The sequence below is a fragment of the Aethalodelphis obliquidens genome, unplaced genomic scaffold, assembly GCF_003676395.1.
Source record: "Aethalodelphis obliquidens isolate GAN/ISIS:26980383/991018 unplaced genomic scaffold, ASM367639v1 scaffold41, whole genome shotgun sequence".
NCBI lineage: Eukaryota > Metazoa > Chordata > Mammalia > Artiodactyla > Delphinidae > Aethalodelphis > Aethalodelphis obliquidens.
In genome coordinates this window covers 14,083,521-14,098,865 of record NW_020837985.1, presented here as the reverse complement: position 1 = coordinate 14,098,865, position 15,345 = coordinate 14,083,521, and the positions used below count along the sequence as shown (strand labels likewise).

At 51.2% G+C, this 15,345-nt stretch overlaps 1 protein-coding gene across 1 annotated transcript; it reads left to right on the top strand.

Annotated features, from left to right (window-relative positions):
• The first annotated feature begins 3,990 nt into the window (after nt 1-3,990).
• Nucleotides 3,991-15,089, top strand: KCNK9 (potassium two pore domain channel subfamily K member 9). Its single transcript, XM_027132544.1, has 2 exons — nt 3,991-8,927; nt 9,219-15,089. Exon 1 carries the CDS (start codon nt 4,423-4,425, stop codon nt 5,215-5,217), a length of 795 nt encoding a protein of 264 aa, XP_026988345.1. The 5' UTR covers nt 3,991-4,422; the 3' UTR covers nt 5,218-8,927; nt 9,219-15,089.
• Nucleotides 15,090-15,345: the final 256 nt, after the last annotated feature.

Genomic DNA, 15,345 nt, shown 5'->3' with positions numbered 1-15,345 from the left:
TTAGGTCTGTTGGGTTTTTATCTTGCTCCTTCATCTGCTGTGTGTTTTTCTGTCTTCTCATTTTGCTTATCTTACTGTGTTTGGGGTCTCCTTTTCGCAGGCTGCAGGTTCGTAGTTCCCGCTGTTTTTGGTGTCTGCCCCCAGTGGGTAAGGTTGGTTCAGTGGGTTGTGTAGGCTTCCTGGTGGAGGGAACTGGTGCCTGTGTTGTGGTGGATGAGGCTGGATCTTGTCTTTCTGGTGGGCAGGTCCACGTCTGGTGGTGTGTTTTGGGGTGTCTGTGGACTTATTATGATTTTAGGCAGCCTCTCTGCTAATGGGTGGGGTTGTGTTCCTGCCTTGCTAGTTGTTTGGCATAGGGTGTCCAGCACTGTAGCTTGCTGGTCGTTGAGTGAAGCTGGGTGCTGGTGTTGAGATGGAGCTCTCTGGGAGATTTTCGCTGTTTGATATTATGTGGACCTGGGAGGTCTCTTGTGGACTAGTGTCCTGAAGTTGGCTCTCCCACCTCAGAGGCACAGCACTGACTCCTGGCTGCAGCACCAAGAGCCTTTCATCCACACGGTCTCAAAGTCCACCTCCTTAATTTGGGATGATTCATTGTCTATTCAGGTATTCCACAGATGCAGGTACATCAAGTTGACTGTGGAGATTTAATCTGCTGCTTCTGAGGCTGCTGGGAGAGATTTCCCTTTGTCTTCTTTGTTCTCACAGCTCCCAGGGGCTCAGCTTTGGATTTGGCCCCGCCTCTGTGTGTAGGTTGCCGGAGGGTGTCTGTTCTTCACTCAGAGAGGAGGGGCTTAAAGGAGCGCTGATTCGGGGGCTCTGGCGCACTCAGGCTGGGGAGAGGGAGGGGCACGGAGTGCGGGGTGAGCCTGTGGCGGCAGAGGCCGGCATGACATTGCACCAGTGTGCGGTGCACCGTGCGTTCTCCCGGGGAAGTTGTCCCTGGATCCCGGGACCCTGGCAGTGGCGGGCTGCACAGGCTTCTGTAAGGGGGGTGTGGATAGTGACCTGTGGTGACACACAGGCTTCTTGGTGGCGGCAGCAGCAGCAGCCTTAGCGTCTCTGGGGTCCGCGCTGTTAGCCGCGGCTCGCGCTTGTCTCTGGAGCTCCTTTAAGCAGTGCTCGTAATCCCCTCTCCTCGCGCACCAGGAAACAGAGAGGAAAGAAAAAGTCTCTTGCCTCTTCGGCAGCTCCAGACTTTTCCCGGACTCCCTCCCGGCTAACCGTGGCGCACTAATCCCCTGCAGGCTGTGTTCACGCCGCCAACCCCAGTCCTCTCCCTGCGCTCCGACTGAAGCCCGATCCTCAGCTCCCAGCCCCACCCGCCCCGGCGGGGGAGCAGACAAGCCTCTCGGGCTGGTGAGTGCCGGTCGGCCCTGATCCTCTGTGCAGGAGTCTCCCCGCTTTGCCCTCCGCACCCTGTGGCTGTGCTCTCCTCCGCGGCCCCAAAGCTCCCGCCTCCACCACTCATAGTCTCCGTCCGCGAGGGGGCTTCCTAGTGTGTGGAAACCTTTCCTCCTTCACGGCTCCCTCCCACTGGTGCAGGTCCCGTCCCTATCCTTTTGTCTCTGTTTATTCTTTTTTCTTTTGCCCTATGCAGGTACCTGGGGAGTTTCTTGCCTTTTGGGAGGTCTGAGGTCTTCTGCCAGCGTTCAGTAGGTGTTCTGTAGGAGTTGTTCCACGTGTAGATGTATTTCTGGTGTATCTGTGGGGAGGAAGGTGATCTCCGCGTCTTACTCTTCCGCCATCTTCCCGGAAGTCTCATATTTGTAGTTTTTTAAGGAACGTCCATACTGTTCTCCATAGTGGCTGTACCAATTCACATTCCCACCAGCAGCGCAAGAGGGTTCCCTTTTCCCCACACCCACTCCAGCATTTATTGTTTCTAGATTTCTTGATGATGGCCATTCTGGCTGGTGTGAGATGATATCTCATTGTAGTTTTGATTTTTGCCTTCATTCTTAAAGAATACTTTCCCTGGATAGACAGTTCTGGGTTACGGTCTTTTTAAAAAGCTCTTTAAAGATGTTATCCACTGTTTCCTGGCCCCTGTTGTTTACGATCGGAAGTGCTGTTCAAATAGTTGTTTTCCTGTATGTGATGCACGGTTTCTCTCTGGTGCTTTCACGATCTTCCCTCTCTGGTGTTCAGCAGCTTGACTCCGACGTGTGGTTTTCATTGTATTTATCTTGCTTGAGGCTTACCGAGTTTCTTGAATCTGTAAATTTGTCTTCCACCAAATTTTGGTTATTATTTCTTCAATTTTTTTGTCTCATTCTCTTTCTTCTAGGACACCTGGTGACACTGTCCTACGTGTCTCTGAGGCTTTTAAAATTTATTAATTTCTGATCTTTATTCGTCTCTTCAGGTTGGATCATTTCCATTGATATGCCTGTTGTTCTCTCCTTCTTGCTGTTTCACTGTTCTGTCCTTTCTGGCCCAACTCCAACGTTGACCTGCCATTTCTCCTCTTTCGTAAGGACTGTGGGGTTGCTGAGGGGTCAGAGCTCTGCACTGGCTCAGTGGGACTGAGGGCCAGAGAGGATACAAACGTGTGATATCATCTCTGCTGTGAAAGTGTGGCCCCCGGGGCAGGCAGGACGTGGCACAAGTTCATGCCAGGGGAAAGGCGGGCAGGCTGAACAGCAGTGATGAGTCTCTGGGAGAGAGGCCCGGGCTAGGGCAGTCAATTGTCTCCCTGGGGGACGCAGTGGGCGGGGTGCAGGTCTCTCCTGAGTCCTAGGCCCTGGGCTAGCTGCTCTCTGACCTCAGCGGACCTGCACAACATCCCCACCTCAAAATTATCATCCTCCCACGTAACAGACTGGGAGAGGTTGTCTGGGGCCTAAGGCGGCGCAGCGTGTGGCTCGGGGAGCACCAGGGAAGCCTTTTGTGACGGGGCAGGATTTGAGACGTTGGAAGGCCACGCGCCTCCTCCTAGTGCTCAGTCCAAATACCGCCCATGATCCTGGTATTTTTCTGGGCAGGATTAGTCCTGGAACTTGAACTAGTCTTAGGTTTCTTCTGCCATGTTGTGCAGACCCTGTCCAGGTGACACCGGCAGGTAACTCACCTTTCCAGCACCACTGTCCTCATTTGAATGTGAGGAAATACAGGCTCGGTCTTGCATAGTTGATGCAGGGGATCAACGAAGTGATGGTCTGTGCAGCTGCGTGAAGAGTTTCAAAAGCGCTTACACATGTGAGGCCGCTAAGGATTATTCGTTCCGTCGATTCTGACAAGGCCACATTCACACAGTGGCATAAATTTATTCCGTCCTTTGTTAAAGCGGTATTTTATGTGCTCGGTGTTTCTCTAGGTGTGAGGATACAGCAGGGGACAAAACAGGTAAAAATCTTTGCCCTCGTGGTGTTTATGCTCCACCCTGCAATGACCTGTCTCAATTCAAGACGTCTGCTTTTAAAAAAAGCCTCATTTTGGGGATTGGAACCCAGAGTTTTCATCCACCAACTCTGAAGAAACCAAGCTCCCCTGCTATTAAGTAACTGACTCGGTTTCCTTGCCAGTGGTGTCAGATGCGTCACGCCTGTTTTATAGGGTCGTCACGAGGGTAGAAGGAGGTGACGTATGACAAGGAGTCCACACGGACTGGCCGTGGGCTGGTGGGTCCCCGATGCCTGAGCTGGGGGCACGGGGAGCCTGGGGCAGAAGGCAAGTTGATTTGCTCCATGCCGAGCTTCCTGGCACCACCGTTGAGAACGTGGAAACCGGGGTTCTTTCTCCCCTGCCCCAGCACACGCAGAAAGGACTCTAGGGAATCCATCATCCCCTCCCACCTGCGCACCCCTCTTACCTTCCATGGTGTCCCCACCTCCCGGGGCAGCCCCACAGCTCCCAGCGGGGGAGGTGCCGGGATCCACACCTCCTTGGCTGTCCGCCCACCTGTCTGCTCTACCTGGCCTTGGACCGCGCATGTGTCTAAGAATAGAATCATGGCGGTCGAAAACAAGAACCACCACCAAAAAACCCAGTTAGCATTCTCTGACTCTTCACTCTTAATGTTGACCCATGTTAGGATATTGAATTTTCTCCCTTGGGCTGGCTACTTTTGGAGTTTTCTGCAAAATGTTACGAGTGAATATGCTGCTTTTCTTTGAGAAAACCGTGTTACTGGACGAACAGTGCAATGACCCCCAAGCTCCTCTTGTGACCAAATGCCCCAGACCTCCCCCCCCCCCCCCCAAACTTCAAAGGCTATTTCTTCACTGATTCTTCCCTGTTCTTCGCCCCACCCCTCAGGCGCTGGCCCCGCCCCCAGCTCCATCCCCACGGCCGCGCCCACATCCACACCCACCCCGAACCGCAGGAGACCCCAGCTGACTCCGTCTCCCTGTCCTCTCACCTCCTCCCGCAGGTTACGGGCACGCTGCTCCGGGCACGGACGCGGGCAAGGCCTTCTGCATGTTCTACGCGGTGCTGGGCATCCCGCTGACGCTGGTCATGTTCCAGAGCCTGGGCGAGCGGATGAACACGTTCGTGCGCTACCTGCTGAAGCGCATCAAGAGGTGCTGTGGCATGCGCAACACGGAGGTGTCCATGGAGAACATGGTGACCGTGGGCTTCTTCTCCTGCATGGGGACGCTGTGCATCGGGGCGGCCGCCTTCTCCCAGTGCGAGGAGTGGAGCTTCTTCCACGCCTACTACTACTGCTTCATCACGTTGACTACCATTGGCTTTGGGGACTACGTGGCCCTGCAGACCAAGGGCGCCCTGCAGAGGAAGCCGCTCTACGTGGCCTTTAGCTTTATGTATATCCTGGTGGGGCTGACGGTCATAGGGGCCTTCCTCAACCTGGTGGTCCTCAGGTTCCTGACCATGAACAGCGAGGACGAGCGGCGGGACGCCGAGGAGCGGGCGTCCCTCGCCGGCAACCGCAACAGCATGGCCATCCACATCCCCGAGGAGGCGCGGCAGGGCCGGCCCCGGTACAAGGCGGACGCGGCGGACCTACAGTCCGTGTGCTCCTGCACCTGCTACCGCCCGCAGGAATACGGTGGCCGCTCGGCGGCGCAGCAGAACTCCTTCAGCACCAAGCTCGCCCCCCAGTACTTCCACCCCATCTCTTACAAGATCGAGGAGATCTCACCAAGCACATTAAAAAACAGCCTCTTCCCGTCCCCTATTAGCTCCGTTTCTCCCGGGTTACACAGCTTTACTGACAACCACAGGCTGATGAGACGGCGGAAGTCCATCTAGGGTCTGGGGAGGGAAACACAAACAAGTCATTTGTCATAGCTGACGTTAAGTCTCATTGGCCCACCTTGTCTTATTTATTGATTATGGTTATATCCTTTATTGTTATGATTATTGTCATCATTTTTTCTTTCTCTCCTTCCCTCTTTCTTGGTTTCATTTCTTCCCCACCTTCCCAGCGAGACAGAGCAGGCCAAAGGGAAAAAAGGAAAGGCCCGTCTTCCTGTGAAACTCGCATCTGAGCATGAAGCATGGATTTCTTCCTTCTTCCCAGCAAAGTATGCCTTACATTTCTCCCCAGCCCGCCCCACCTCTGGGGTGGCTTTCCCAGGACAGGTGTGAGACCCAGACAAGGAGACAGAGCCCAGAGGATACCTGACCCAAAGTTGCACACGCGGCTGAGAGCCTCGAGTGCCCACCCACAGTGGTGTCTCTGACCCAACTCCTTTCTCTTTTCCTCCCCAAGCAGTGGGTGGCCGAATGTGTGTGGTCTGAGTGTGTGTGAATGAGTGCACACACCAGTGTGCTTCTGATGTGACAGAATGGAAAGTATCAGGTATTCATCCTTCTTCTCCGTCACACAATTTTGTTAATAGCCTGCTTTCGGCCGCTTCCAAACAAAACGGGAAAACAAACAAAACCCACGAGGTTTCTGATTTATCATCTTGCCAAATCATGCATGTTCCACAAGCAGTCTTTATCCCAGATACGTCATGACCACATTTTTAAAACGCTAGATTCTAAATTATATTAACTTCTTTTTAGGGGGTGGGTGGGCAAGCCGACACGGATCATTTTAGCTTGCCAGTTCAAAAATTTTTTAAACAAGCATGCACTTTGTTAAACTGGTATGCGTTATCAACACAAGAAAACAAAACTAGCAATGGAATAATCAAAAGCCAATAATATTAATTTATCAGAGACATTTTTAATTTCACCACCTCTAGTTCCAACGATTTTCCGTGTAACTGGACGTGTTGGGGAAACTGGAAAACTGTTGCAACCACAGAGTATCTTATTCTCTCTTATTTGTGTGATGATGATGACTTGTGTAGCATCTACCTACATGAGTAAGAACTACAGTTCGGGATGCTTGGGTGAGAATGGGTATTGGTAAGTGGACGTGGTTTCTTTTCCTAATGAAAAACGACAGGGCATTCCTCATTTTAAAGAATATATATAATGTATTTTAAGAAAGATTGTCTCTAACTGCATTTGATTTGTAAATAAGGGAATGTTGATGTTGGTCTCAGGAAGAGTTTGGAGGCAAGGAGCTGCGTCTTGGCCTGCTGGGAACTTGTCAGTCTCGGGGTGATTTTTTTCCTGAATAGTGGAGAAATTCCTCCCCACTCTCAATAGGGGATGACCCCAAAGGGAAGGCCTGCTAACATCCTTGGGGGGCGGGGCTATAGAACATAGCACATTGGAGGCCCTTTCCAAGACAGGAATAAAGCAAAGTCTCACCTGCAGATTCACGGGGGGACCTTCATTTCCCTCATCACTGTCTCGGCCATTTCTAAAAATCAGCCATCCTCACTTCCCTTTTTCAAATTCTTCCAGCTCTTGGACAGCAATGGGCTTTGGCTGGGCTGCCCAGGCGCGGATAATCTTTGATCTATAAAAGAGAGAGAGGCACTGAGAGGGTGAGTGATTTGCTCAACGTCAGAGAGCTGGTCTTTGCTAGAACTGAGACATTAGTCTCGGTCCGGACCCCAAAAGGGTCCAAGGAGCTGTGACCCCACCACACTATGGCACCCTCATTCAGCCCTCAGATGAGGGAACTTGCATCTTTCTCCACAGCTAAGTGTACCAGGCTTTTAGAGTCAGTTAGAGGTACACGGGTTCAACCCTTCACTCAGAACTGTTCCCCTCACCATGTACAGTGGTCATAAAGTGACCTACTTCTGCTTGAATGCTTCCAGTGACAGGGAGCTCCTCCCTTCGCAGGGAAGTTTAGAAAACATCCCATAATCTCTCTTCCCACAGAGCTGACTCTTCTTTGTAGGATTAAGGATGGTAAGATGAAGTCTTTCCTGTTTGCAGGATGACCACCAACTTAAGTGTCTGAAGCAACTTGGAATTTCTCTTGGTTCCATATCCTAGCCCCCCCCCAACCCCCTGCCCTTTGCTACCAGCTCAGCCCCTGAAGGACACGTACCGAGTCTTCTGTTCCAAAGGTAAACATCCTTGTTTATGCTCAGAGCGTTCGGGGGTGGAGGGGAACCTCGGTTTACTCCCCTTGTGATGTCCTTCTTTTTCTCAGATGCTCGAGCTCTTCCCTACCATGCTGTCTGGCCAAGGAGTCCTCTAGGTGCCTCCAGTGAGGTGCTCTGATGGGGGCACTGAGCCAGGAGTTCTCCAGGGTTCTCGTCTCTTGATAAAGCAGGCCTGGGGCATCTCCAGCTAGAGCTTGGCCCACCCCATCAGCATTGGAATCCTCAAAAGCCAGGGGGAAGCTTAGTCTGAGTCACCTTGCTGAGGTCCCTCATCTTCAGGAAAGGAAATCGAGGTCCAGAAAGGCTGGACATGACTCTGAGGCCCCACAGCCAGAACTTAGGTCTTCCCACTTGTTTATCCTGCTGCTTTGTCACTGCTGTCACACCCTCCAAACAGTCCTCGTTGCTGGACTTCTCAGCATCTCGGACCCAGGTCTCTCTTCCCCCTTCACAGCTGATGATTTCTTTCTTTCAGCCCAGGTTTCCCACACCTTTCTTCCAGTTGACCATACCCACTCAGGGAGGGGGAAGAAATCTCACCAGGTTGTTTGAATTTGGGCCCCAACTTACGTTAGAATGAGCTGAAGAAGAGCCACGTTCCACCAGCATCACAGGAGGTTGGCCTGCCACGTGGTCCCTGGTGGGGGTCTAGAAATCAACATGCCACATAGATACTCAAAGAGATTTTGGACTCTCACTTGAATGCTTTCCAACTAGGAGATCTCAACCCATCCCCTCCATCAAAGACAAAAGGAAGGTAGGCAGTGGTACCGGTTAGTCCAGCAGCTCTGAGTGCCATGCTTTCTAGAGACCATCCCATTTTGATCTTTATGACATCCATCCTCGGTGGAAGGTGCTGTCATGCCATTGGTCTACTAGATTCTTTACATAGGAGTGAACCAACCCGTTTGGCTTTTGAGATACCCAGTTAGCCCCAGAGCTGGGATCGGAGCACTTCTTTCCATCCACACCACTCTGTCCTGAAACTCGGGCAGCAGCCTCTTAAACACAGCAGGCTGCCTGGTGCTCTAAATTTAAATACTCTCTCTGAAGCATCTGTTGTGCTCCACTGTGCATCACCAATTGGGAGGAGGGTACCTGCACTTTGGAATGATCACAGCAGATCACTTGCAGCCCAGGAATCCCCACTGGGTCCCTCATCCTTCCAGCAGAGGAAGCAGATGGACGCAGACCGCCGCCCAGGAGGCCTGGCTGTGCAGGTGCTCGTCAAAACCCATCTGTAGGAAAGGGTGAGTTGACTGGTTAATCTCGGTGCACCGTCGTTTGGTCTCTGCACACGGGGCCTCGGCTGGGAGAATATCTGGATGGTGACTTGGAAACCTGCAGATAAGCCCAGGCAGGTCATTTTTCTTTGCCTCCAGATCTGAAAGCCTTGATTCCTAGTGATTCCTGGTCACTAGCGGTTTGAAGCTGGAGGGAAGAATGGTTTGGAGGCATTCGTTGTGCACACTGAGTTTGGAGGGGAAGGTGAGAGAGGTAAAAATGATTAAAGAAGGAAAACCACCCATCGCTGAGGTTTTCGGCCCTATTTCTTTAGGTAAACTTCTTCTTAAATAATAGGCCCTAATTAGGGTACCCGTTAAGGGCATCCACAGAGGCGTGGGGTCTGAGGCCTGTGCCGGACTATGTCCGTTTTCTTGGTGGGACGGGCGGCGTCATCTGTCCAACACTCCGATGAATTGTATCTTCACCCTGAAAGGGGTGGGATGTGGGGTCTGTCACATGCAGGCCTGCTGCCTGGGAGTGGCTGACGTGTGTTTCTTACAGAGTCATGGTTTGTGTGGGAGCCCGGAAGGATCCCGGCAAGGAAAGTTTGGCAGGACGGGGACCCGGTTCTCACCTCCAGCTTCACTGGGCTCCCCTGTAGCTTCCTCATCCACACAATGGGCCAATGTGGGCTGAATTTGTGAGCATGTAGCACAAAGTCAACTTGACCGATGGAGACATCTGGCCTGATGTTCTGGCCACTGGGCACACTTGAGGGTTGAGCCGCAACATTGAAAACCCAAAATCATTTCGCTTGGCAGCATCCTGGGAGCTGGGAAGATGGCGAGTGAGTAGGCAGAGGCGTCAAGAAGGGTGGTCATCGTGCAAACCAAGGCCCCGTGCGTGCTGGGTTCCCCAAGGCCCTGGGCATACATCCATTTTATGTGGTTATTTCTTGAGCACACCTTAGTAGAGGTTGCTGTTTTGTGGGGAGCGGGGAGGGAAACCTATTGCCATGATTCCTCCCTATCGCCCCAACTTTCTGTTGTGAAAATTCCAGATTTACAGAAAACTTCCATATCCCTTTCACCCAGACTCACCAGCCTTCAGAACTTTGCCACGTTTGCTTAAACCACCCCCCCCCCATTCATACCCAGGGGCATTTGGAGAATGAAGTGACGTCTGCAACTTTTAGGTGGTTTGGCCGAAGGGAAAAATTGTTTCTCTCCCGGGAACAAAAGCCTTCTCTTTGGTAACAATGCTGTTATCACCCTTAAGTTTAGCAGTCATACAATGATATTGTCTGAGACGCAACCCATATTCACATTTCTCACGTCCCAAAAATGTCCTCCAGGGCCTTTTTGTGAATCTGAGAGACAATCCAAGATTGCATCCCACATTGCTTGTCTGCTCACCCCAGACTCCCCCAGTCTAGGATGTTTTCTCCGTTTTTGTTTGTCGTGACGTTGCCACTTTGTTGTCTGAGCCAGTTCTGTTGTGGGCGGGCCCACGACCTGCCTGTTTCCTCAGGTTAAGGAATTAAAGGTGATGTTGTTACGATTAATGCGTTTGAGAAATCTGACTCTCTGGAGACCTCTGTGAGAACCTCTCTCGTCCTAGATAAATAAGGCATATTAAGTGCTGTTCTCCTTTGCTGGAGACACGAACTGAAGCTGTAGGAAAGGCGTCCAGGAGCCCCTGGATGCTGGGTCTCGTCACCACAGCCGAGCAAGGCTCTGCTGTTTCTAACTTCTCACGTGGATCTCTCTTCTCTGCTGAGAGTCAGCAATCTTTCCCCTAAACACCTGTGGGGATGACGCAGCCATAAATAGACATAAAGCACCAAGACATTCTTTCATGGGTTGTGAAGGGTAGCAAGTGTAGCCCAGTAGAGTAGTTGGAAGGATGCCCATAGGCCAGTGGGGTACTCGGCACCCAGTTGCTTCTCATCTCTGTTTGAGATGTGTGTTTGCACTGGCAAGTTCTATAGCATGGCCTTCTCAGTTCTGGTAACACAGAGCAACCCACTGGCTGAGGCACGGTCCCTTTAATTTTGATCAAGAAAATATGTCCATACAGATTCCCGCCTCTGAGCCTTTGCCCATTCTGTTCCCGCTACCTGGAAGGTATCCCTGCTGCTCTCCAGCACGGAGGTGGAGATGGGAGCATACTTTAAAAGCTCCTCCTGACTATTTGTTCCATGAGGGACTCAATGATGTCCTCCTCTGGGGTCCCCAGTCCTTCTTTCTATCATGGACAAATACACCGGGAAGCAAACCTCCAGTGACCCGGCCATAGGAGCTATACGTTCCGGGCAGCGCCCACAGCAGGGCATAAAGACAATCAGACTTCCAGCATCTTGCCTAGATGGCCACTCGTCACTGTCGTCAAGGCACATCTTAACGTCACTGCCAGACTTTGTTCCATCCCTGGAAACCGATGCACATCCACGGGATGAAAACCATCACCCCACCGTTGGCGATTCAGAGGCAGTTGCCTGGCAGAGTTGGGTGGGCCACGTGCAATAGGGCCACAAGCTGTCCACAGCTGGGCATTTCCCATAGAGCAGGAGATCGGTACATCTTCAGATGCCAGCGGCACGCTTGTGACATTTTGCCCTGGAGTGAGTGAGCCCTTGATGCGAGTGTCAACAGGAACCAGGGCAGCACCGTTTTCTCAGGGGAGTACTTCCGGTAGAGGCTGAGTGGGGTGGGGCACACACGGCGAGGGACAGGATCCCCGGCCTCGGCTCTGCACCTGCCCAGCGCTCGCTCTGGGGCCCTGAGACAGGACAGGGCAGGCTCTTCTTTCTCTGCAGAGCAGCGTGAGGGAATAAAGCTGCATGCACACCTGGGACCGGCTTCTGCCGTTCACAGGCAGGTGGTGGTTTTGCCTCTCTGAGCCTCTGTGTTCCAGCCTTTAAAGTTGGAGATTTCAGATAAACCCCACTGCACAGGGTGCCTACAAGAACAGCATGTGGCAACATCGGGCGCCTGTTCTGAGCAGAGTGCCGAGCTAGAGTTCTTAACACCGCTTGCATTTCTCCTAAAGGCCGGTCCAAGGCTCCTGCAAGCTTACTCCCGGGCACTTGACTAAGTCCAGCTATGGAAAGAGGTGATCAGTCTGGTGGAGGAACGCAGGCAGGGCTTCAGGGAGGAATTGGCTTTTGGTAATCTTTGAGGAGAGGCTTGAAGGAGCAAGTGGGCACTGTTGCATGGGCAGAGGCCCAGGCGTGGGAAGGGGCAGGGAGCAGCGATTTCACCCAGTGCTCCGTGGCTTCCCTAACACAGAGCCACACCTGAAAGATGAGTCAGTGAGCTGTCAAGGCCCTTCACAAGCTGGTCACACCTTAAGTCATCCAGGCTACTCTCCTGCTCAAGAACCTTCCATGGCTCCCCAGTGCCCACACATTTTATTTCAAGGTCCTTCGCTCTAACACCCAGAGCCTGAGCCTTGGGCTCTGATGGAGGAGCTATCCATCCTGATATCCCTACTGGGTTCTCCTCTGATTACAAAAGTCTGAAACTAGATCCCGGAGTCTCATCCAATTTGAATCCTGTGGCGTCCTATTCTTCAGGTGGAGGTTTTCTTCCTTCTTCTGGACGTTAGGTCTAATTTGCATATGGGAATATTTCTGGATAAGATCCACTTGGTCTTTCATTTAAGCATCCTGGGGGCTTGTTCTGGTGCAGACTTCCAACAGCTTGAGCAAAGATTAGCATGAAACCACTAAAAGGAAAATGTATAATTCTTGGGCTTCCTTGGCGTGAAGAATTCGCTGTTTCCCGAGACTCTGGGAGCAACAGATTTTGTGACTGCCTGTGACCAGGAATCAGGGATGGAGAGAGGAGAAGAGGACGCACTTGAGGGCAAGGTAACTTTTTACTTGGAGAGTTTTTATTCTCCACATCATCCCATCACTCTCGGATCCTAACTTCAGCCTCTTGGAGGCTCCAGTCGAGTTGCCTGGGGACCCCTACCATCCAGAGAGCAGCTCTTGATCTTGAAGGGGGAGGTCTTGTGAAGTTTAGCTATAAGCCTCGACCACTACAAACATAAAACCTCAGCTTTGCCCCTTCCAGCTCCTGAGCACTGGGGGGTGGAGGCCTCAGGGCCTTCGTAAGCACCCACCCGGGCAACAGCTTTCTTTCCTTCCTCTTTGTAATCAGGCCAAGTGGCCTTGGGCAAGTCACTTCCTCTCCGACAAAGGATGGAATGGCCAGGGGAGAGGCAGATGCTGGTGAAGATGACAGGAGGTCAGTGTCATTATGTTCCATGCTCTTGGTTGACATTTCTTTGCGGGGGGGGGGGTGCTTTGGAGGCAGGATGGCCAAGTCCTCCCAAGCATAGGGTTCCTGAGCGGGGCCAGCTCCTTCCCCCTGGGGAACGTCACATTTTCCAGGTAGAGTTGTTCTATAACCCTCCTCGCACCAAAGAATCATGTCTTTACCCAGCTCCTCTGACCCTTCTGTTGACGGGTTCTCCTTTGTGGCCCTGCTCAGTCCCACGTGGACCAAATGCTTGGCGATGGGGGGGGTGGGGCGGGCATTGCCCAGTGAACCAAAGTCCCCCCTTTGCCTGACAAACCTTGGGGAAGTCCTACCTTTCCTTAACCTGAGAGATCAAAGCAGCTACTGATGTGAGCTGCAACAGTGGCTCTGCAGGGCCCCCTCTGAGCAGTACTCCCTGCTGATTGATTCACTTATCCAGCGATTATTTATAGAGCTTTTGGGCATCTGCCATCAGCCTCAGTGAGAGGCCATTGTGGTGAACTGGACGGTCAAGTTCTGTGGCCTCATAAGGCTAAAATTCCACTGGATCACATGCTCCCAAGATGCACAAGTTCTAGAAACAGAGTCAGATGAGCACTTCTTGGAATCAGAACCTGGCTCAGCTATTGCTGCACTTTCTTGAGCTGAATTTTAGAAGTTGGGTAGAAAAATAAAAATCGAATGAAAGGCAAAACACGATTAGTGGGAATCCAGTGAAGCAGAACCCACAATTAACCAGATTTCTCTATAATTTGATGGCTCCTCAGAGAAGAACATGGTCCTGAAAAAGGCTAATTACATATTTGTTTATTCAGCCCACAAATAGCATTTTGACAGCCGTCTGGGGCTGGAAGGGACCTCCAGAGGCCTCCTCAGTCCACCCTGTGCTTTATCAGAAATCTCCACGGAACAGAAAATGCATTGGATTAGGTGATGCTGTTGGCCTTACTGAGTGAAATTTAAATAGGAAAACAGACTAACCCCACCTGGAAGGTCTGAGGCTCTCTCGCTTGTCCATAATGTTGATCAGAAGGCTTGTAATTAAACAAACAGAGGAGACACAGGAAAGATGTCAAAGAGGATGAGATTTTAAGTCACTGAACCGCTTAACAAGAAGGAAGAATTTCTAGTCTATTCCCAGCAGGCCAAGAAATTGCTGATACTCCCTCTACCATGTACACTTTTTAACTTAGCCAACCGTGTATCCTTGTACCTCAAACATTAAACATTTAAAAAGTGTCATTTGTGACCCTAGGCATAGAAGAAGTTAAGCTTGAATTAGGTGCAAACTCACACCCGTTAAAATGATTGGCCTATATGCACAGGGAGTTCATTCTGGGAGTTGGGGGCACAAAGGTGTGATACTCACTTATTCATCTGGGGCGCGCGCGTGTATGCACTGACCGGGTATCTTTGGGTCTCTGGAGTTTTTTCTTTCTTCTTGGCATCGCTGGACGTTTTCATGACTGCATGCTAAAAGGACCTGGGTTTGTTCTGATGGCGATGCTGCTGCTGGAAGGCCTCCAGAACATTCCCGAGGAGTGATGGAGATCAGGAAGTTTCTAGCAGAAGCTGGGTCAGCCTGGCCACAGGCCAGGAGGATGGAACGGTTTGTCCCGAACCCCTAGCAGGGCTCTCCCTTCCCACGTTGGTGGGCGTTTGGGATTGGATGGCAGGCCCAACTGTGGTCAAGGCATCAGACCTTGGGTGGGAAGCCGCACCAGTGATCCCAACTGGACCACAGTGAACCAGTTTCAAAGAAGCCTACTGTTCCTGTTCGTTTTCCTTTTGTTTATCTTCTCTGGCCTTCTCCACCCGTGGAGAGGGCGCCTTCACAAATGGCCTTAGAATGCCGTTCTGAAGTTTAACAGAATGAGACAACCATCAAATGAATATCAGAGGTATTTACTATCGCAGCTTATCTGAAAAATGAAAAACAAAAACAAAACAAAACTGTATCACCAATGTTTACAAGTCCAAGTAGACATCCAGCCCATGTAAAATATGTAATTTATGCAAGGGATTGCATCTTTCTTTTGTAACGAATGCACTAAGCAACCCTGTATATATTTTACAATGTCTTTACAGAAAAAAGAAAATCATTTACTGTAGTGTTGTAAAATAATGCACTTTTCTAATTTTTTCATTAAAATCTCTATGGCACGTTTGCAAATGTGTTTTGGTCTTCCTTCACTAAGAAAAAGGGGAATTAAGAGGTGTTTTTGTCCAGGCTCTCCCGCCTTAAGCCACATTCGGAAAACTTTCTCAAGCAAGGTGGACAGAGTCAGAATTGTCATTGGTCTTCCTCACTGCAGGCAGGCCCGCTAAGAAGCCTTGCCCCTAAAAACCTCAGCAAGGACTTCAGATCAACCGAGACCCCCCGATTGGCCAATTTTTGTTTTTCTGGCTGAGGAATT

Coding starts and splice junctions, on each gene's coding strand:
- KCNK9 (XM_027132544.1), top strand. CDS start 4,423: ATGTTCTACGCGGTGCTGGGCATCCCGCTGACGCTGGTCATGTTCCAG.